This window comes from Peromyscus maniculatus, chromosome 2, assembly GCF_049852395.1.
Source record: "Peromyscus maniculatus bairdii isolate BWxNUB_F1_BW_parent chromosome 2, HU_Pman_BW_mat_3.1, whole genome shotgun sequence".
Classification (NCBI taxonomy): Eukaryota; Metazoa; Chordata; class Mammalia; order Rodentia; family Cricetidae; genus Peromyscus; species Peromyscus maniculatus.
This window is the reverse complement of record NC_134853.1, coordinates 153,397,872-153,415,209: the sequence shown is the minus strand read 5'-3', so window position 1 is coordinate 153,415,209 and position 17,338 is coordinate 153,397,872. Positions and strand designations below refer to the sequence as shown.

The 17,338-nt window shown below is 45.4% G+C and overlaps 1 protein-coding gene across 1 annotated transcript in view; it reads left to right on the top strand.

Moving 5' to 3' along the window:
• Nucleotides 1-619: 619 nt before the first annotated feature.
• Maco1 (macoilin 1) overlaps nt 620-17,338 on the top strand; it is a 60,771-nt gene continuing 44,052 nt past the window's right edge. Inside the window, exon 1 of the mRNA XM_006975660.4 lies at nt 620-907. Within this exon, the coding sequence (XP_006975722.1) occupies nt 828-907 (80 nt within the window). The 5' untranslated portion in view covers nt 620-827. The remainder of the gene's footprint in view (nt 908-17,338) is intronic.

Below are 17,338 nucleotides of genomic sequence, written 5' to 3'. Positions count from 1 at the left end.
CTTCGATTGGTCGGCGCGCTGTCACCACGTCGCGGGAAGCTGGCAGGGTGTGTGTGTGTGTATGTGTGTGGGGTTTGCTTTGTCATTCGCACCCCGGCTGACGCGGCCGGCATGGCCGCACGCTCGGGCGCCCGCAGAAGAGGCCGCGGCTCCGCTCCCGGGACGCCCTCTTACATAAGGACGCGGCCGACTGAAGCACATGTCCGCGCACGGTCCCCACACGCAGTCCACCACGCCGTTCGGTTCTCACACGCCAGCCGGGTAGCCTGCGGTGCCGCGCCACACGGTGTACTCCGGCGTGGGCCTTCCCACAGCGAGACGCAGCCCCATAACCGCGAAGCGCACCTTCGCAACAAGGCATAATATAGGATGTTATATTTATAGGGCCTATTTATAAGCCTCTATTTAACTCATTTCTGATAGGCCCAGCCACGCGTCCAGGCCCTTTCCTGATTGGTGTGTCCTTCTGTCCTTCAAGAAGGCGGGCTCAAGAGTCCGTGTGGCCTCAGAGGGCCCCAGGATTGGCCGTGCGCGGCGCGGCGGCGCCTCCGATTGGCCCCGCGGGCCGTCCGTCGGTGTAGAGGAGGCGGGGCGGGCGGCTGGCTGGTGCGGGGCGGGCGGGCCCCGGAATTGTCATTTCTTTGTTTCCGAAGGCGGAGGAGGCTCGGCGCCCCCCTCCCGGCCCCCCTCCCCCCCGGTGCTGGCTCCATGTCTGTGTGACCGGCCGCAGGGGTAGAATCCAGGCCCGACGCGGGGCGGGCGGGCGGCGGCGGCAGAGGTGAGAGGCAGCGGCGGCGCGGCGCGGGCACCGGCCCCCCAGCGGGAGGATGAAGCGGCGGAACGCCGACTGCAGTAAGCTCCGCCGCCCCCTGAAGCGGAACCGGATCACCGAGGGTATCTACGGCAGGTGAGCGACGGCGCCCGGGGTGGGCCAGCGGGTCCCGGGCGCCGCTCTGGAGGGGCCCCGGCCCCGTTATGTAACCCCCGACTAGGCCGCATTCCCGCGCCGGGGGCTCTCCTGAGGCGCGCCGCCCGCGGAGCGCCCGGCCAGCCCGCCGAGGGTCCGCCCCGGGCCGCGGGGTGTGGCGAGGGCCGGGCGGAGGGCGCGGCGGGCGCGGGCGGGAGCCGCGGGGCCGCCGTTGGCCGTGCTGTGCCGGGGGGAGGGGCGGCACCCCCGCGGCCGGGAGCCCAGAAGCCCGGGGGTCCCCAGCAGGCTGCGCGCCGGGTCCCCGACGGAGCCCGGGGTCACGCTGGGCTCGGGACCTGGGGAGTTGGCTGCCTGAGTCCGAGGCTCGTGGACCCGTGCGAAGGCGAGAGTGAGGCCGCCAAAGTTGGGAGCTGCCAGGTGCCCTGGAACCCCGGACTCCGAGCGGTGCCACGCCGGCTACTCTTCCGCCCTTCGCTGCCCTCACGGGGTCCCCACTTGGCCTGGAGTGCCAAGCTGATACCCCCTGTTCATGCCCGTGGTCCCGCTCCAAACCCAGACTGCTATCAGCTCCTCAGCAAACATTATTTTGACAATTGCAAGCAGACACATGGCTCTGAATCTTTAGCAGAGATTCTCTCCCAATTCAGGTTTAGGAATTTTTTTTTTAAATCCCTTCTTCATGAAGGAAGGGGTGTCTCTTTAAGTAGACATTGAGTCCACTCCTCTTGGAGAGAAGGACAACAGGTTCGTGGGGCAACTCGGTTGACTGTCACAGCTTCCCCAAGCCCAATTTGTGTATGGCGGTGTTTTTTTTTTTTTTTCCCTGGGAATGCCTCGGAAGGAACCGATTTCAGGGGAGAAGTAATTAGTTTACAAAGGAGAGTGCTCAGCATGTGGCTATAGGCTTAATTGAGTCCTCACGGCGCCATCCATACAGTTTAGTTCTTGCTGTGAGTCTTGGAGAAAATTAGGAGGTAGCTGTTGACAGGCAAGTTGTATCATAACTATCCACCTTGCACATGCGGTTGTTTACACGTGTGAAGTGGCTGCCCTCCCCAGGCAGGTGACTGACCTAAGCATGAAAGAAGATTCTTCAAGTTTAGAAGGATTAGAAAGTCAAATATCCTTGGATAGATCCTTATGGAAGGAGTCATCGATCATAGAACCGTTCATTCATTCAACAAACATAAATACTATTTGCTAAACAGTGTTGGATTCAGTCAGGACACAGCTGTTAGTAAAACTGATGAACACTCTTGCTGAATCAGATGTGATGATAACTAAAACTGAAAAAGCAAAACCAAATTTTTCCAGCAGATTGAATGGGTGGAGGCAAGTCTGCTTACTATAAATTCTTGAATGAAGGAAGGCTTTTTTCCTTAGCCATTGAAAAAGGTTAGCAGAACTTCTCGTTAATAGTAGCACAAGAGCAGAAAAAGTGTTAAAGTAGACAGGTTAGGACGACTGTGGCTTTTGAATTTCTATTTACAGTCACATAAGATGAGGCCCCTCATAACAAGATTGGGAACTCTTATGTTTGCATGTTTTCTGGTGTATTTTAACTTCTTTTCTTATTTAAACTAACACCTGCTTTGTGACTTGTACTTCGGAAGCCACTCAGTGTGTGTTGACAAGGAGTGCCTCTTTTTAATGAAGATCTATTGTTTTACTAATGGGTTTTAGACTTGAATTTCCTTACCCTAAAGGTTAATAGCAGATACACCTTGTCTATCAGTTTCGTATGAAAACTTAAAAAAACCAAATGGTGCCTCAGCTTCCAAATCTGTCTGCTCTCTGTTGTGCATTCTTTGTTAAATGTCAATAAAGGAACCTAAATAAATTTCTACCTGTCTTTCTTGTTTGAGGCAAAGAGTGTTTTAGTTCTCTTATCTGTTTCTTAATGTTATGGAGTACTGCAATGGGAAAATCATAGTATGTTTTACCCCCTTGTTTTGTTTTTAAGGACTGCTTTGGAAAACTTCCAGTTATTTCTTAAGAAAACAGAATGAGTGGGCTAGTTATAAATTAGGACATTTGAGGATTCATGAATATCAAATTTCTGTTGATCATCAAATTGAAGTCTGTATTCAGTTCTGTTTCACTCCATCTATTGCCTGTTTTGTTTCTGAACATCTGGCCAATTTCGTCTCATTAAAAAGGAGCCATCCCCCTAAGGGCTGTGTTGACAATTTTGATAACCACTGTCTACTGTTTCATAGCCTAACCTTTCATGGAGTACTGTGTTCATGTTCCCTGTCTGCTCAGCTCTCTTGAGCCCTGGCATATGTGAGGGAGCAGCTGAAGTGGAAAGACTGGACTGCAGCCCACCGAGACCTAGGGTCAGAGTCGATGTCCCAGCCCTGATGCTTTGGACCAGCAGAACATCCTCTGCTTTGAAGCTCAATTTTCCCATCTGTTAAATGAGCTTTGAAGACATACATGCATACATACATACATACATACATTTAGTTTGTGGAACTCTATAAATTCCAGTGTGTTATTCAGACATTATTTATCACATTATTGCCATTACAGTTAGCATGTATGGCTTTAATTTTTTTACCCACTCTGAGACAGGGTTTCTCTGTGTACCCATGGTTGTCTGGAACTCACGTTGTAGACCAGGCTGGCCTTGAACTCAAAGAGATCCCCATGTCTCTGCCTCCTGAGTGCTGGGATTAAAGGCTTATTCTTTAAGGAGGCAGGAAAGGCCATAAGATTTGATCCAACCAAAAGCAAAAGTTGAGTGGTCAACACAAGGGGCCACTTGTTGCTTGATCTTGCTTTAAACCAGTGGTTCTCAACCTTCCTAACGCTGGGACCCTTTAATACAGGTCCTCATGTGGTGGTGACCCCCAACCATGAAATTATTTTTGTGCTACTTCATAACTGTTATTATGGTACTCTTATTAATCATAATGTAAATACCTGTTTTCTGGTGGTCTTTGGTGACCCCTGTGAAAGGGTCATTCAACCCACAAAGGGGTGTGGCTCCCAGGTTAAGAACTGCTGCTTTAAAAATCCTGATGTTGCTGGGCTTTTGGTGTATACCTTTAATCCCAGCACTGGGGAGACAGACAGGTGGATCTGTGAGTTCGAGTCCAGCTTGGTCTACAGAGGGAGTTCCAGGACAGCCAGAACTGTTACCCAGAGAGATCTAGTCTCTTAAAAACAAAAGAAAAACCCAAAAATCCTGGTGCTTTTAATCATGGGCAGCTGTTCCTGAGGTGATTGTCAGATGAGAGCACTCATTGTCAGTATCATAGCTCTGTTGGAATTCTGTTTGAGGAGCCAAGATGCACTGGGTATTAATCTTAGATATTATATTAGTACTGTATGAGAGTGTGTATCCATTATCTAAAGGTCTAAGTATTCTCTGAAAGTGTTATTCCAGTCAAGTTAATAATCAGGATTAAGAGGAAGGAAACAGGAATGGTGTTATTATTATTATAGCTTACATTAAGTGTAATTTATTTATTTTATTTTATGTTTTTGGTTTTTCAACACAGGGTTTCTCTGTATAGCTTTGGAGCATGTCCTGGAACTCGCTTTGCAGACCAGGCTGGCCTCGAACTCAGAGACATCTGCCTGCCTCTGCCTCCCGAGTGCTGGGTTTAAAGGCGTGCGCCACCACCTCCCAGCTTGTTTGTTTGTTTGTTTATTGATTGATTTTTGTTTTGATTTTTCAAGACAGAGTTTCTCTGTGTAGCCTTGGCTGTTCTGGAACTTACTCTGTAGACTAGGCTGGCCTCGAACTCACAGAGGTCCGTCTGCTTCTGCCTCCCAAGTGCTGGGACTAAAAGTGTGCACCATCACCGCCCGGCTTAAGTGTAATTTTAAAAAAAGCCACCACAGAATATAACATGGTAGGCAATCACTATTCAGATGTTGAATAAATAGATAAATACATAAATATGAGCTAATGGAGTCCATTCATTCAAAACCTACATTGTTGTTGGAGCTGTGGAAGCTACAGGGTAAGACATAGGTCTCAGCTGCAGAGGTTTATACTCTAGTAGGCCATAGTAATACTCGCTTAAATTTGTGCAGTAGCTTAGAGGTTCCAAAGAACCTAGGGTTCTGTTGAAGTAAAAATATTTCTGTTGGACCAGGTTTTACCTTCCTGTTTAGTTTCACCTGACATATTAGCAACTGTATTTTCTCCGTGTGCTGTTTGATGAGGTAGACAGTTGCCACTAAAAGAGGGAATGCTTTCTAACCCAAATGAGGTAGACTTGGAAATTATGCATGCAAGTTATTAATAATGAAAACTCTTCTTAATTATTCCACACGAAGTGCCTGGACTTCCTCACTGTGAGTCCCTCCTCAAAGCTCTCCTCACAGCAGTCAGTGCACTAGACTGCTAAGCACTTCATTGCAGGTGGTGATGCTTCTGGTGACGTGGGTGTCTGTGGGGTCTGACTCAGGTTCTGTATAGTTCTCTCCCTCTCTGCCTGCCACACTCCCCACTCCTTCCTTCTAAGACTTTAAAAGAGGAAGATATGGAGGTAAAAATACATTAATTATAAGACAGGACAGCAACATTTTTATTAAAGTACATTTCAAGTCTCTGTATTTAAAATTGTTACTTAAAAGAGTAAAATACAGTAAGGGTTTTAGTTCAGTTATGCATTTCCAGCTTTAGGAAGGGGTTTTCTTTCTGTTGCATCATGAACTTAGGACACTTGTGTGCGGGCCTCCACTTAAAATGATGCCTGAGCTTCCAGTACAGCACTGGACCTGACAGCAGAGGCATTTATTTAGGACTGCCCTAGTTATGTGAGACTTTTCCTACCTGTTTTTCAACTCCGGAGGCATTGTTAGAAACCATCAATCCTTGCACCCTCCTCTCCTTTCCAGTTTCCTTTTCCAAACCCTTGTCTAAATATCGTGTCTCCCGAGGTGTCGTCCGTGTGCGCCCCCGCGGCCCCCCCCCCCGCCCCCCCGTTGTTGTTCCTGCTCCTTAATGATGTTTTCTAAGCCTGGTTTTAGATTCCTTAGGGCTATACTTATTAAAGTCACTGGAGGCTGGCTGCCTTGATTGTACATGTGTTCTGCAACTGGAACTCCAGATTCCAGTGTCGCAATCTCACAGCCTGAAGCATTTCTGTAATCTTGGTAGGCATTGACTTCAACAGGTTGGACCTGACATAAAAGACCTAGATACAGGCTCTGTATGTTTTAGAGGTCCGTTGGGAAGGGTGAGTAAAATGAATAAATCAAAGTGGTCAGCTAAACAATCAGGTTTGTTATTTCTATAAACTACAATTAATTTGTCACACTGGACTCTGTTTTTAAATTTTGCCTGTGGTATATTCCCTTTAATCCCAGCACTCAGTAGGGCAGAGGTAGGTGGGTCTTTGTGAGTTTGAGGCCAGTCTGGTCTACAGGGTGAGTTCCAGGACAGCCAGAGCTACACAGAGAAACCCTGTCTCAAAAAAAAAAAAAAACCCAAGAAGAACAACAAAACCAACCAACCAACCAAACAAAAAGCACTTAACTCCAACTTCCATTTTGATTCTTACTGTCTGAGTAGTTTTGGTAGGTTAGTTTTATTTGGTGTTTTGAAAAACCCTTCCGGGAGCTGGAGAGAGAGAGCTCAATCGCTAAGAGCACTGGCTACTCTTACAGAGGACCTGGGTTTGAGTCTCAGCACCCACATGTAGCTCATAACCATCTGTAACTCCAGTGTCAGGGGATCCAGTGCCCTCTTCTGGCTTCTGTGTGCACCAGGCACACAGGTGGGTGGGTATACAGTAGACATAAAGTAAGGCAAACACCCACACATAAAATGAAATACTAAAAATAAAAACAGAAAAGCCCTTCGAATGTTGCTGCTGGGTTGAGGAGGGAGGAAGGCGTGTGGTCCAGTGCAGGTTATCTGCAGCACCTGCCCTGTTGGAGAGCTGTATTCCCCTCCTCTCCATGTGGACTGCTTAGCGCCCTTCTTGAACCTCCGTAGTCTTGGAGATTGGCTTAACTGTGGATTTAGGAACTTAATACTTTTACTAATTTCTTACTCTTGCTGTGTACCCTGTCTGCTATGGACTCATGTGGTGTTCTGTGAACACTTACATTTCCATTTTTCTAGGGCTCTTTGCCTACGGGGTTGTTTGTTGTTTGGGGTGCGTGTGTGTGTGTGTGTGTGTGTGTGTTGTATTTTGTTATTTTCTAGGCGGCTAGCATCTTGTGGAATCTAGAGGATCAGATAAAAATCTCTGAAACACAAGGCCAGCAAGATGGGTTGAGAAGGTACAAGCACTTGCCACCAAGCCTCACAACCTGAGTTCAGTCTCTGGGACTCACCTGGTGGAAGGAGAGAACTGATTCCACAAGTTGTCCTCTGACTTCCACACGCACACCACCGCACATGTGTACACACACATAATGAAACAACAACTACATACAAACCTAGTTGAGGTGAGGTGCTGTAGCTGAGCTACTTCATAAAGTGCCATTCTCTTCAGATGCACTGATTGTTCCCTGGGCTTACTCGGTTTGAGTGTAATTACTTTACTTGGACAGTTTTCAGGTTGGGTCTGAAGAAAGAGTTGGCTGTGCAACCAGAGGCTCAAGTGAGATAGTGCACGCAGGCAAGAGCGCACACCTTCGCTAGACTCTCCCTTGTGGACAGAGTCCTGCAAACCTCTCGATGACTCCTCCTCGTGTGTCCTGGCAGTGGAAACTAAGACCAGCTTAATGACCTTCTAGGGTAGTTTTTGAAGGTTTATATCTTTAACTTGACAATCACCTTTACTGGCATCAGCTAGGTCTCAGTTCATCATCAGACGTTTAAGACATCTACCTTATCCTACCAAGGTCCTTTCGTTAATAGCATTGCCTTCATTCTTTGTAGTTTTTTAGCTGCTGCCGTAAAGGACAGTGTGCTCCTTTGGAATAATAGAAGTATAAAATCAGAAGCGGTTTGCTCCTCACTGCCATCTACTCTGAGAAATCAGGCTTTGCGTATGGTGAGCTGAAGCAGTGAAAGTCGCTCATCTTAGATTGGTTTGTGTCACTGATGAGTTTGAGCCACAGAGGAGGTGGCTGGACATTACCCTGCTCTGTAGCTAGACTGTGTTACTATGCTCCCCTTGAAAACGTGTTTAAAACCAAGTCAACGGTTCAATACTACTGCCCTGTAGGGAGAGCACTTGAACACCAGAGGGAATGAATGCCATGGGTGATGGTCAGAACAAGAATTTCTGCCTCAGGTTGGAGAGATGGCTCCATGGCTAAAAGTACTGGCTGGCCTTGCACAGGACCTGTGGTGGGTCCCCAGAACCCACGTGGTGGCTCACAGCCATCAGTTATTCTAGTGCCTGGGATCCAGTGCCCTCTTCTGGTCTCCATACCAGGGTCACACAAAGTGCATAGACATATAGGCAGACAAAAGACTCATATACATAAAATAAAAATAAAATAAATCTTAAAAAAAAAGATTTCTGTCTCAAATGAGAGAAATGGAGACAAGTCTTTCTTACACATAATGAGCTGATTTCTGTTGTAAGCAAGTTGCTGCTTGTGATTTATTGTTCGTCTGACTTTAAAAGCGAGGTTCTGTCTTTTAAAATGTTTTTTACATTAATTTTACTTTGTGTGTTTGACTGTTTTGCCTGCATACCTGCATGGGTATCACGAATGTGCCTGGTGCCTAGGAGGCTAAAAGGATGGATGCCAGGACCTTGGAGCTGGAGTTAATGGATGGTTGTAAACCACCAGAACTGAACCTGGTTTGTTTGAGTGGGTGGGGACAGAACCTGGCCCTCCTCGAAGAGCAGCAAGTGCTCTTAACCACTGAGCCGCCTCTCCAGTCCATTTCCCTCCTCTCCTCCCGAGTTTCCCTGTGTAGCCTTGGCTGTCCTGCAACTCTGTAGACAGAAATCCAACTGCCTCTGCCTCCTGAATGCTGAGGTTAAAGGTGTGTGCCACTACTGCCTGGCTTTCAGTTTTTCTTTTTAAGCAGCATATTTCTCTGACACAATGACCATAGTAGCTGGGCCTTCAGTGCATGCATTGAATCCCAGCAGGAAGGAGACATAGGCAGGCAAATATCTGAATTTGAGGCCAGCCAGGGCTACATAGTGAGAGCCTAGCTCAAACAAACAAACAATACCAAAAAAACCAAAACCAAACCAAAACAAACAAAAAAACCCCAGATATTATAGAAACTCACTCATCTTTTGTGACATAGTTATTTTTGTAAAGAAATTTTTAATTTTAATTATTTTCTGTAGTTTTATACTGTATTTATAATTATCAACTGGAAATTTATGAAGATCTGAGGGTTGTTTTGTTTTTTCCAGACAGGGTTTCTCTGTGTAGTTTTGGTGCCTGTCCTGAATGTTACTCTGCAGACCAGGCTGGCCTTGAACTCACAAAGATCCACCTGGCTCTGCCTCCCAAGTGCTGGGATTAAAGGCATTCACCACCACTGCCTGGCTGAAGATCTGAGTTTTTATTCTTTGAATAAAACATATTTACTCATTTAAAACTTGGTTCTAACTAGGCTACACAGAGAAACCCTGTCTCAAAAAAGCCAAAAAGAACAAAGCAAAACAAAACAAAATTTGTATTTGATTATTCATTTTACATGTGTTTTGCCTACATATACATATGCACAGCATGTGTGCGCTTGGTGCCTGCAGGGGTCAGAAAGGGGCATTAGAGCTCTTAGAACTGGAGTTACAGATGGTTGGGAACCACCATGTGGGTGCTGGGAACTGAACCAGGTCTCTGCAAGAGCAGCAGGTGCTGTTAACCACTGAGCCACCTCTCCAGCCCCATGTGCTCACTTTGCGTAGACATTTCTGGTATGTCCCTTAAGCCACATCCATGCAGAATGAACAGTTTTCTGCTTTCTGTGCTCTGTCAGCGGTGCCCTAACCTGTTAGTTCCCTTCCTGTCACTCAGGTTTCTTTCCTGGGAAATAAAAATGATTGTCCTGGGGGGGCTGGAGAGATGGCTCAAAGGTTAAGAGCACTGAATGTTCTTCCAGAGGTCCTGAGTTCAATTCCCAGCAACCACATGGTGGCTCACAACCATCTATGATGAGATCTGATTCCCTCTTGTGGTGTACAGGCAAACTTGCAGAAAGAACACTGTTTATATAATAAACAAAATCTTTAAAAAAAAAATGATTGTCCTGCTTACTTCACAGTTAGGAGGAAAAATGAGATGGTTAATATGCACACATTTAGAAAACTTCTAAGTGTGATGGAAATGTGCGGTGTGATTAAGTAGAACATTGTGTCTGTGAATAGTGGATTTACTTATAAGTGGATTTCTCATGTTTACACACTGTCAGCAGTTTTAAAATTATTTTAAAAAATTTCTCTGCGTGTGTGTTGCTGGCTCAGTGATGATTTTTTAAAAGAGGTTATGCAGTATCTTCTCTCCTATTTTCCTTTTTTTCTTTTTATCCCCAACTTCATACATTCCATACTGTTAAAATTCCATACTGTTGAAAGTGTTTGGGGAGTGGAGATATTGTTCAGTGGGTAGAAGCACGTGTGCAAGCTTGAGGACCTGAGTTTAAGTACCCACACCTGCATAAAAATCTAGGTGTGATCACTGTGGTCACGTAACCCTAGTGCAGTGGGGTGTTGAGACAGGAGCATCACCAGGGCTTACTGGCTGCTGTGGGTTCAGTAGAGACCCTGTCTCAAGACAGTAGGGCAAAGAGCTAGAGCAGCACACCCAGCATCCTCTGGCCTCCATGTATGCACAGGGACTCACACATTTACAACATGCACCACCCACCAAGTGTTGAAGCAGAAATTCTAGAATTTCAAAGTCTCTGCTTGCATTAGGTCACAGTATCTGTTCTTGATAGCTTTGTGGTCTGTCCAGCTCTTTATAGAAATGTCATACCCTCGGTGGTCGGCGGTGCCATACACCTTTAATACCAGCATTCAGGAGGCAGAGCCAGGTGGATCTTTGTGAGTTCTAGGCCAGCCTGGTCTACAGAGCGAGATCCAGGACAGGCACCAGAACTACACAGAGAAACCCTGTCTCGAAAAACCAAAAGAAAAAAAAAAAAGTCGTACCCTCAAATTTATAAAAGTTTATTTTAGTTGTTTTCTCCTCCCTCCCTCCCTCCCTCCCTCCCTCCCTCCCTCCCTCCCTCCCTCCCTCCCCCCTACCTCCGCAAGACAGGGTTTCTCTGTGTAGCCCTGTCTGTCTGTCCCGGAATTAGCTCTGTAGACCAGGCTGGCCTTGAACTCAGAGATTCGCTTGCCTCTGCTTCTTAATCGCATGTGGCTCCACCCCCTGCAGGTGTTCTTTTGAGGAAGTGGGGTGGTGATTATGCTTTGTAAAGCTGGAGGATGAGCAGCAATAGAAGTGCTTTGGGTAGTTTACTGAACTAGAAAGAACTGTGCAGAAATGGGAGCACTGACTCTGGCCAACTTTCAGTGTTTCTTGATGAGAGGAAGCTGGTCATCAGCCTGGAGCAGAGCTGGTTGTCTATGTGGACAGTCTCTTCTGAGAGATCATGACCATCTCATCTCAGTTCATTTTTCTTTCCTTTTTTTTTTTTAAGGGGTGGGTGGGTGGGTTGGTTGGGTTTTCTTTTGGAGACAGGGTCTAGCTGAGTCTCCTGAGTAAGTTCCCTTTCTAATGAATCTATCAGGTTGGGATGAAACTTGTCATCCTCCCACCTACAAAGGTGTAAGCCCATACATACCTAGTGTTCTTAGTCTCTCTCTTTCTTTCCCTCCTCCCTCCTTCTGTGTGTCTGTCTGTGTAACTGAATACTTGGGTCTGTAATTTATTTGAAAATGTGTTTCTTGGCCTGGGGATGTTGTTCAGTTGTAGAGTGTTTACCTGGTATTTGGGAAGTCCTGGGCTTGTTTCTTAGTACTGCATAAGCTAGGCTCAGTAGTGCATGCCTGTAATCCCAGCATTTAGAAGGTAGAAGCAGAAGGATCAGAAGTCAAGGTGTCCTCCTCAATCACATAGGAAGTTTTAGACCAGCCTTGGCTAGAGATCCCATCTCAATGTATAAGTGAATATTATATAAGTAAATGTATAATTTCCCCTCCCATCCCCTCAGACATGGTTTTTCTGTAGAGCCCCTGACTGTCCTGGAACTTGCTCTGTAAATCAGCCTGTGCCTCCCAAGTGCTGGTATTAAAGGCATGCACCACCACACCCAGCATATAAATAAATATATAAATTCTTAAGTTTCTGGGGCTAAGAGGTCCAGGGGTATGGAATCAAGAGACATCTGTTTGGCATTTTGTAAGTAGCTTTTGGCTGTATCATGAGGCAAAGCAGAGCAAGGCTGTTTCAGCTTAGGTGTCTTCCTCTTTCTTTGAGATGAGGTCTCATTATGTTTTCCAGGCTGGTTTTGAATATGCAAGCTCCTGCCTTGGCCTTGTGAGCACCTAGGATTATAAGCATGTGCTGCTGTCACCGGCTGCTGCTTCCCCCTCCTCTTCTTTTGTTAAAGATTTATTTTTATAATGTGTGTGTGTCTGCAAGTGAATGCAGGTGCCCAGAGAAGCCAGAAGAGGTCAGCTATGAACCACCTGATATGGGTGCTGGGAATGAACTCTTGACCCCTGCTAGAGCAGCAAGGGCTCTTGACAGCTGAGCCTTCTCCCCAGTCCCTCTTTCACCTATGAAGCCATGAGCCTCTGGTGTATCTAATCCCAGTTACCTCTCTAAGGCTCCACCCTCAACTACCATGACACAGGAATTTGAGGATGAAGTTTCAACTTCTAATCAAACCATGCCATGCTGCCACTGCTTCTCAAGTGTTAATATATGCACAGGCCTAGGGAGCTGGTTAACATTAAGGTTTAGATTAAATAGGTCTGGACTGGGCCCTGAAATTCTGCTTTTCCAAAAAGTGTCCACATAATACTGATACTGCTGTGCTGTAGACTGTACTCTGAGTAGCAAGACTGCAATTAGAGCTGGCCAGTGTGAGACCTCAGCAAATCAGAGCAAGGGCCTAGACGAATATTCTAGCAGTGCTGCATAACAGAGAAGACAAAGGGGGTTGATAGGAAGTACACCACGTGCAGAATGTGAAAGGTGATTCATAGTTGCCATTATGAGAGGACAAGGAAGCTGGATTGGGACAGATGGCTACCATCAGAGCATTAGTCTGCCTAGGGAAAAGGTCAGGGACTGAGGATGGACAGCTAGCCCGTGGTAATTCTGTGTACTCCAGACAAGCAGTTGTTGACAGTGGAAAGAGGTGCACTGTCCCTGGAAGGAAGAAGAATGTTCACTCCTCATCCCCATGAATTGTAGATTATGTAGACCATAGATGGAGAGTATTGCTAGATGGATTCAAGAAAAAAATAGCAAAGTATCATTTTGCAGGTGTGCTCTAAATTTTACTCAATGATTTTTTTTTTCCCGAGGGGGTGTCATTGAGATAGGGTTTCTCTGTGTAGCCTTGGCTGTCCTGGAACTCGCTCTGTAGACCAGGCTGGCCTCAAACTCACAGATCCTCCTGCCTTTACCTCCTGAGTGCTGGAATTAAAGGTGTGCACCATTATACCTGGCTTATTCACAATATTTTATAATTATTTGCCAGTAAGTGTCAATCAGAAATTCAGAATATCATCAAATTAGCCATAAGTCATGTAATGAGCCGTGTATGTAGAAATGTACTCAATCACATTTTCTTCATGGATGAAAAGAAATATATTGAAATGCCCTTGGGATGGCATCTCCTTTAAATTGACAAAAATCTCAGGATCTTCAGAATACAGTAGGACAGGGACTAATAAGAGTATGCTTTCCCTGCTCTCTCAAGGATAAGGGTGATGTAGTGATCCTGAGGCTGAGTTCGCTGAACCCAGCATCTCTTGTAAACTTCTCGAAACTTGTAACTGAAGCAACTCAGTAGAATTCAAGACTGAGTCTAGGGGAAATCAGCTTTGTTAATTAGTTGTCTCTAGATTTTAAAGGAGACCTTCCTGAAAAGGGAGCCTGAGGAAAAGCTAGGATGAAGCCAGTAATGACCATACAAATTTACTTAGATGTCTTTACTTCTAAACAAACTCGGCAAAAAGTGGTTGGGGGGGAATATCAAAGGTCTGAAAGAACCCCACCCCATACCCAAGCTGGAAGTTGCAGAATTGGAAGAGAATATTCACCAATAAAGACCATTTTGTACCGCCTTATGTTTAAATGATTAGGATATCAAAAAATATTCTGCAGGCTGCTGTTCTGTGGACAGTACTATCCAGTTGTTGAAATAGAGTGTTGCCTGCTAAACTGGGATTCTGCCATTTCCTGGGTGCCTTTTGGACAGAGCAGTGGGTAGTACTGTTCATGTTCCACCTGGGAAGACTGACTACTCATTCAGCCACATTGCAGGGACAGCTCCAGAGATGATCAGGCTGGGGATGTGGTTGAGTTATTAAGAGTACTTGCCTCTTATAAGCGAAGCTCTGACTTGGGTCCCCAGCACCTCATACACTGAATGTGGTGGGCGGTGCACACCTGTAATTATAGCACTTGGGAATTGGAGGCAGAGAATGATCAGAAGTTCGGGGTCATTCTTGGCTACATAGTGAGTCTGAGGTCTTTGATACAGGAGTACATGAGACTCTGTTTCAACAAACAAACAAAACAAAAAACAAAACAGGGCTAGAGAGATGGCTCTGTGTTTTTAAGAATGTTGTGTACTGCTCTTCCAGAGACCCAAGTTCGGTTCCCAGAACCTGCTTTGGGCAGCTCACAACGGCCTATACCTCTAGCTCCAGGGAATCCAACTCCCTCTTTTGTATGTCCTCAGACATTGTATTCACATGCACATGCCTGCACTCAAACACTGGTATATACACATAAGTAAAAATAAAAGTTTTTTTTGTTTTGTTTTTGTTTTTGAGGCAAGGTTTCTCTTTATAGCCTTGGCTGTCCTGGAACTCACTGTGTAGACCAGGCTGGCCTTGAACTCAAGAAATCAACCGGTGCCTTTAATCCCAGCACTCAGGAGGCAGAGGCAGGCGGATCTCTGTGAGTTCTAGGCCAGCCTGGTCTACAGAGCGAGATTCAGGACAGGCACCAAAACTACACAGGGAAAACGTATCTCAAAAAACCAAAAAAAAAAAAAAAAAAAAGAGAGAGAGAGAAATAGAGAAATCAACCTTCCTCTGCCTCCCCAGTACTGGGATTAAAAGTGTGCGCCACTACTACCAGGCTAAATAAAAAAATCATAAAAAAAGAAAAGAAGAAAAAGTTTCCTACATTGAAAGACAGAAGTAGGAGCCAGAGTTTAGGTGTAGATTTGAATTACCATTTGACAGATGGCTAAACAAGAAAGAAGTATGTATAGGTGAGTAAACCAACCCAGCATCTCCACGACAGTCTGTGGAGACGTGGATGTGTTGCTCTGGGGTGAAATCTAGAAGACAAGTGTCTGGGTCACAGGCTGGTGTTTAAGGAACTGGAAGCCACCGAGTGTATACAGTTTACGTAATACAAATCTATTTTTGTGCATGTGATGCTGGGATGGACCCCAAGGCCTTCCTCATGCTAGACAAGTGCTTTACCACCTAGCTTTACTTCCACCCCTCCAGCTGGCCGCAGGCCATTTTTTTGTTTCTTTGTGGCCTTGGCTGTCCTGGAACTCACTCTGTAGACCAGCCTGACTTGCACTCACAGAGGTCCCCCTGCCTCTGCCTCCTGAGTGCTGGGATTAAAGGTGTGAGCCATCATTGCCGGCCTGCCCATGCCATTTTTAAATGCCTTTAAAACACGGCTAAGAGACTGACTTTCCTACTTCAGTGCCTAAAACAGTTCTGGACCACAGGGAAACTTCTTTTAGTTTTGAAGTCATTTATAATTCTAAGTATCTGCAAGACTCGAGTTGTTCTTTCTACTAAGATTTTCATTGCTTTCCGCAGTCAGTTGTGGGCTCTGTCTTTAAACTGGCCAACAAAGTTGTAGTGTAATGAAACCGAAGAGGAGACTTCAAATGGGACAGAACTGTTTCTTTCCTTTGGGCCCCTTGATTTCTATGTCAGACTTCCTAGAAACTTATTACCAAACCCAAAGAAGTTCTAAGAATTAATGTTAGAAATAAACAGTAGGGGCTGGAGAAATGGCTTTATGATTAAGAGCAATTCTGCTCTTGCAGAGGACCTGAGTTCAGTTGCTAACACCCACATATCTGCTCATAACCATCAGAAACTCCAGTGTCAGGGATCTGATGACCTCTTCTGACCTCCTTGGGCATCAGACTCACATGTGGTGCTCATACATATAAAACACTCATGCACAAAATAATTACTACAAAAATTAAAAATAGAAGAAATTAACACTAAATGGCAAATTCTTTATTGTTTAAATAAATTGTCTTCTGTGTGGCTTCATAGGGCACAGAAAGAATCCTCTGACTGAATTTTGTTTTTGTCCTCCTGTTCTCAAGCATATAGACCATTCTACATCTTAGGGAAATGTTTCTCAATTAATTATTACAGTTCTTGGTTTGTGCTAGGAGTATTACTAAGTGCTAGAGCACATACCTAGTGTGTACAAGGCCCTGGATTCAACCCCCACCACCAAGAGGGAAAATAGCCTGTTTTTTTTAAATCTGTATTTATTCAAATAGTTAATTTGATCATATCAGCATAAGAATGCTTGCCTTACAAAGTATACAAGATTGGAAAGCTTTTGAAAAAAATTGTTATTATTGTGTGTGAGAGAAAGGATTTGGTATTCACGTACCAGTAGTCAGGGGACAACGTTCGGCTTTTTATCCCTTCCACTGTGGAGGGTCTTCAGGGCAAGCTGTTTTTGTGCTTTTTCTTCTTTTACTACTGTGCCAATTTGCTGGTCCAAGCTTTCTTTCTTTTTTTCTTTTCTTTTTTTTTATTAACAAATAAACAAACAAACAAACAAACAAACATCTATCCGGGTGGTGGTGCCACATGCCTTTAATCCCAGCACTCAGGAGGCAGAGACAGGTGGATCTCTGAGTTTGAGGCCAGCCTGGTCTACAGAGTGAGTTCCAGGACTTTTTTTTTCCTTTTTTTCTGGAGCTGAGGACTGAACCCAGGGCCTTGTGCTTGCTAGGCAAGTGCTCTACCACTGAACTAAATCTCCAACCCCCTAATTTTTTTTTAAATATTTTATTTAATGTGTAAGAGTGTTTTGAGTGTTTTGCTTGGATGTACGTCTGTGCACCTGGTGCCCTTGGTGGCCAGAAGAGGACATTGGATCCCCTGGAACTGAAATTGTGGACAGTTGTGAACTACTATGTGGGTGCTGGGAATTAACAAGTGCTCTGAACTGCTGGGCCGTCTTTCCAGCCTGAAGGGCAGTTCACACATTGTATTTGTGTGCAGGAAACTCAGCAGTGTGTGCATTTAACCCATTTTGTTGACAAGCTCTTTGGCCTTTACTTTTTCCAACTTGGCAATGGGAGCCATGGAGTTT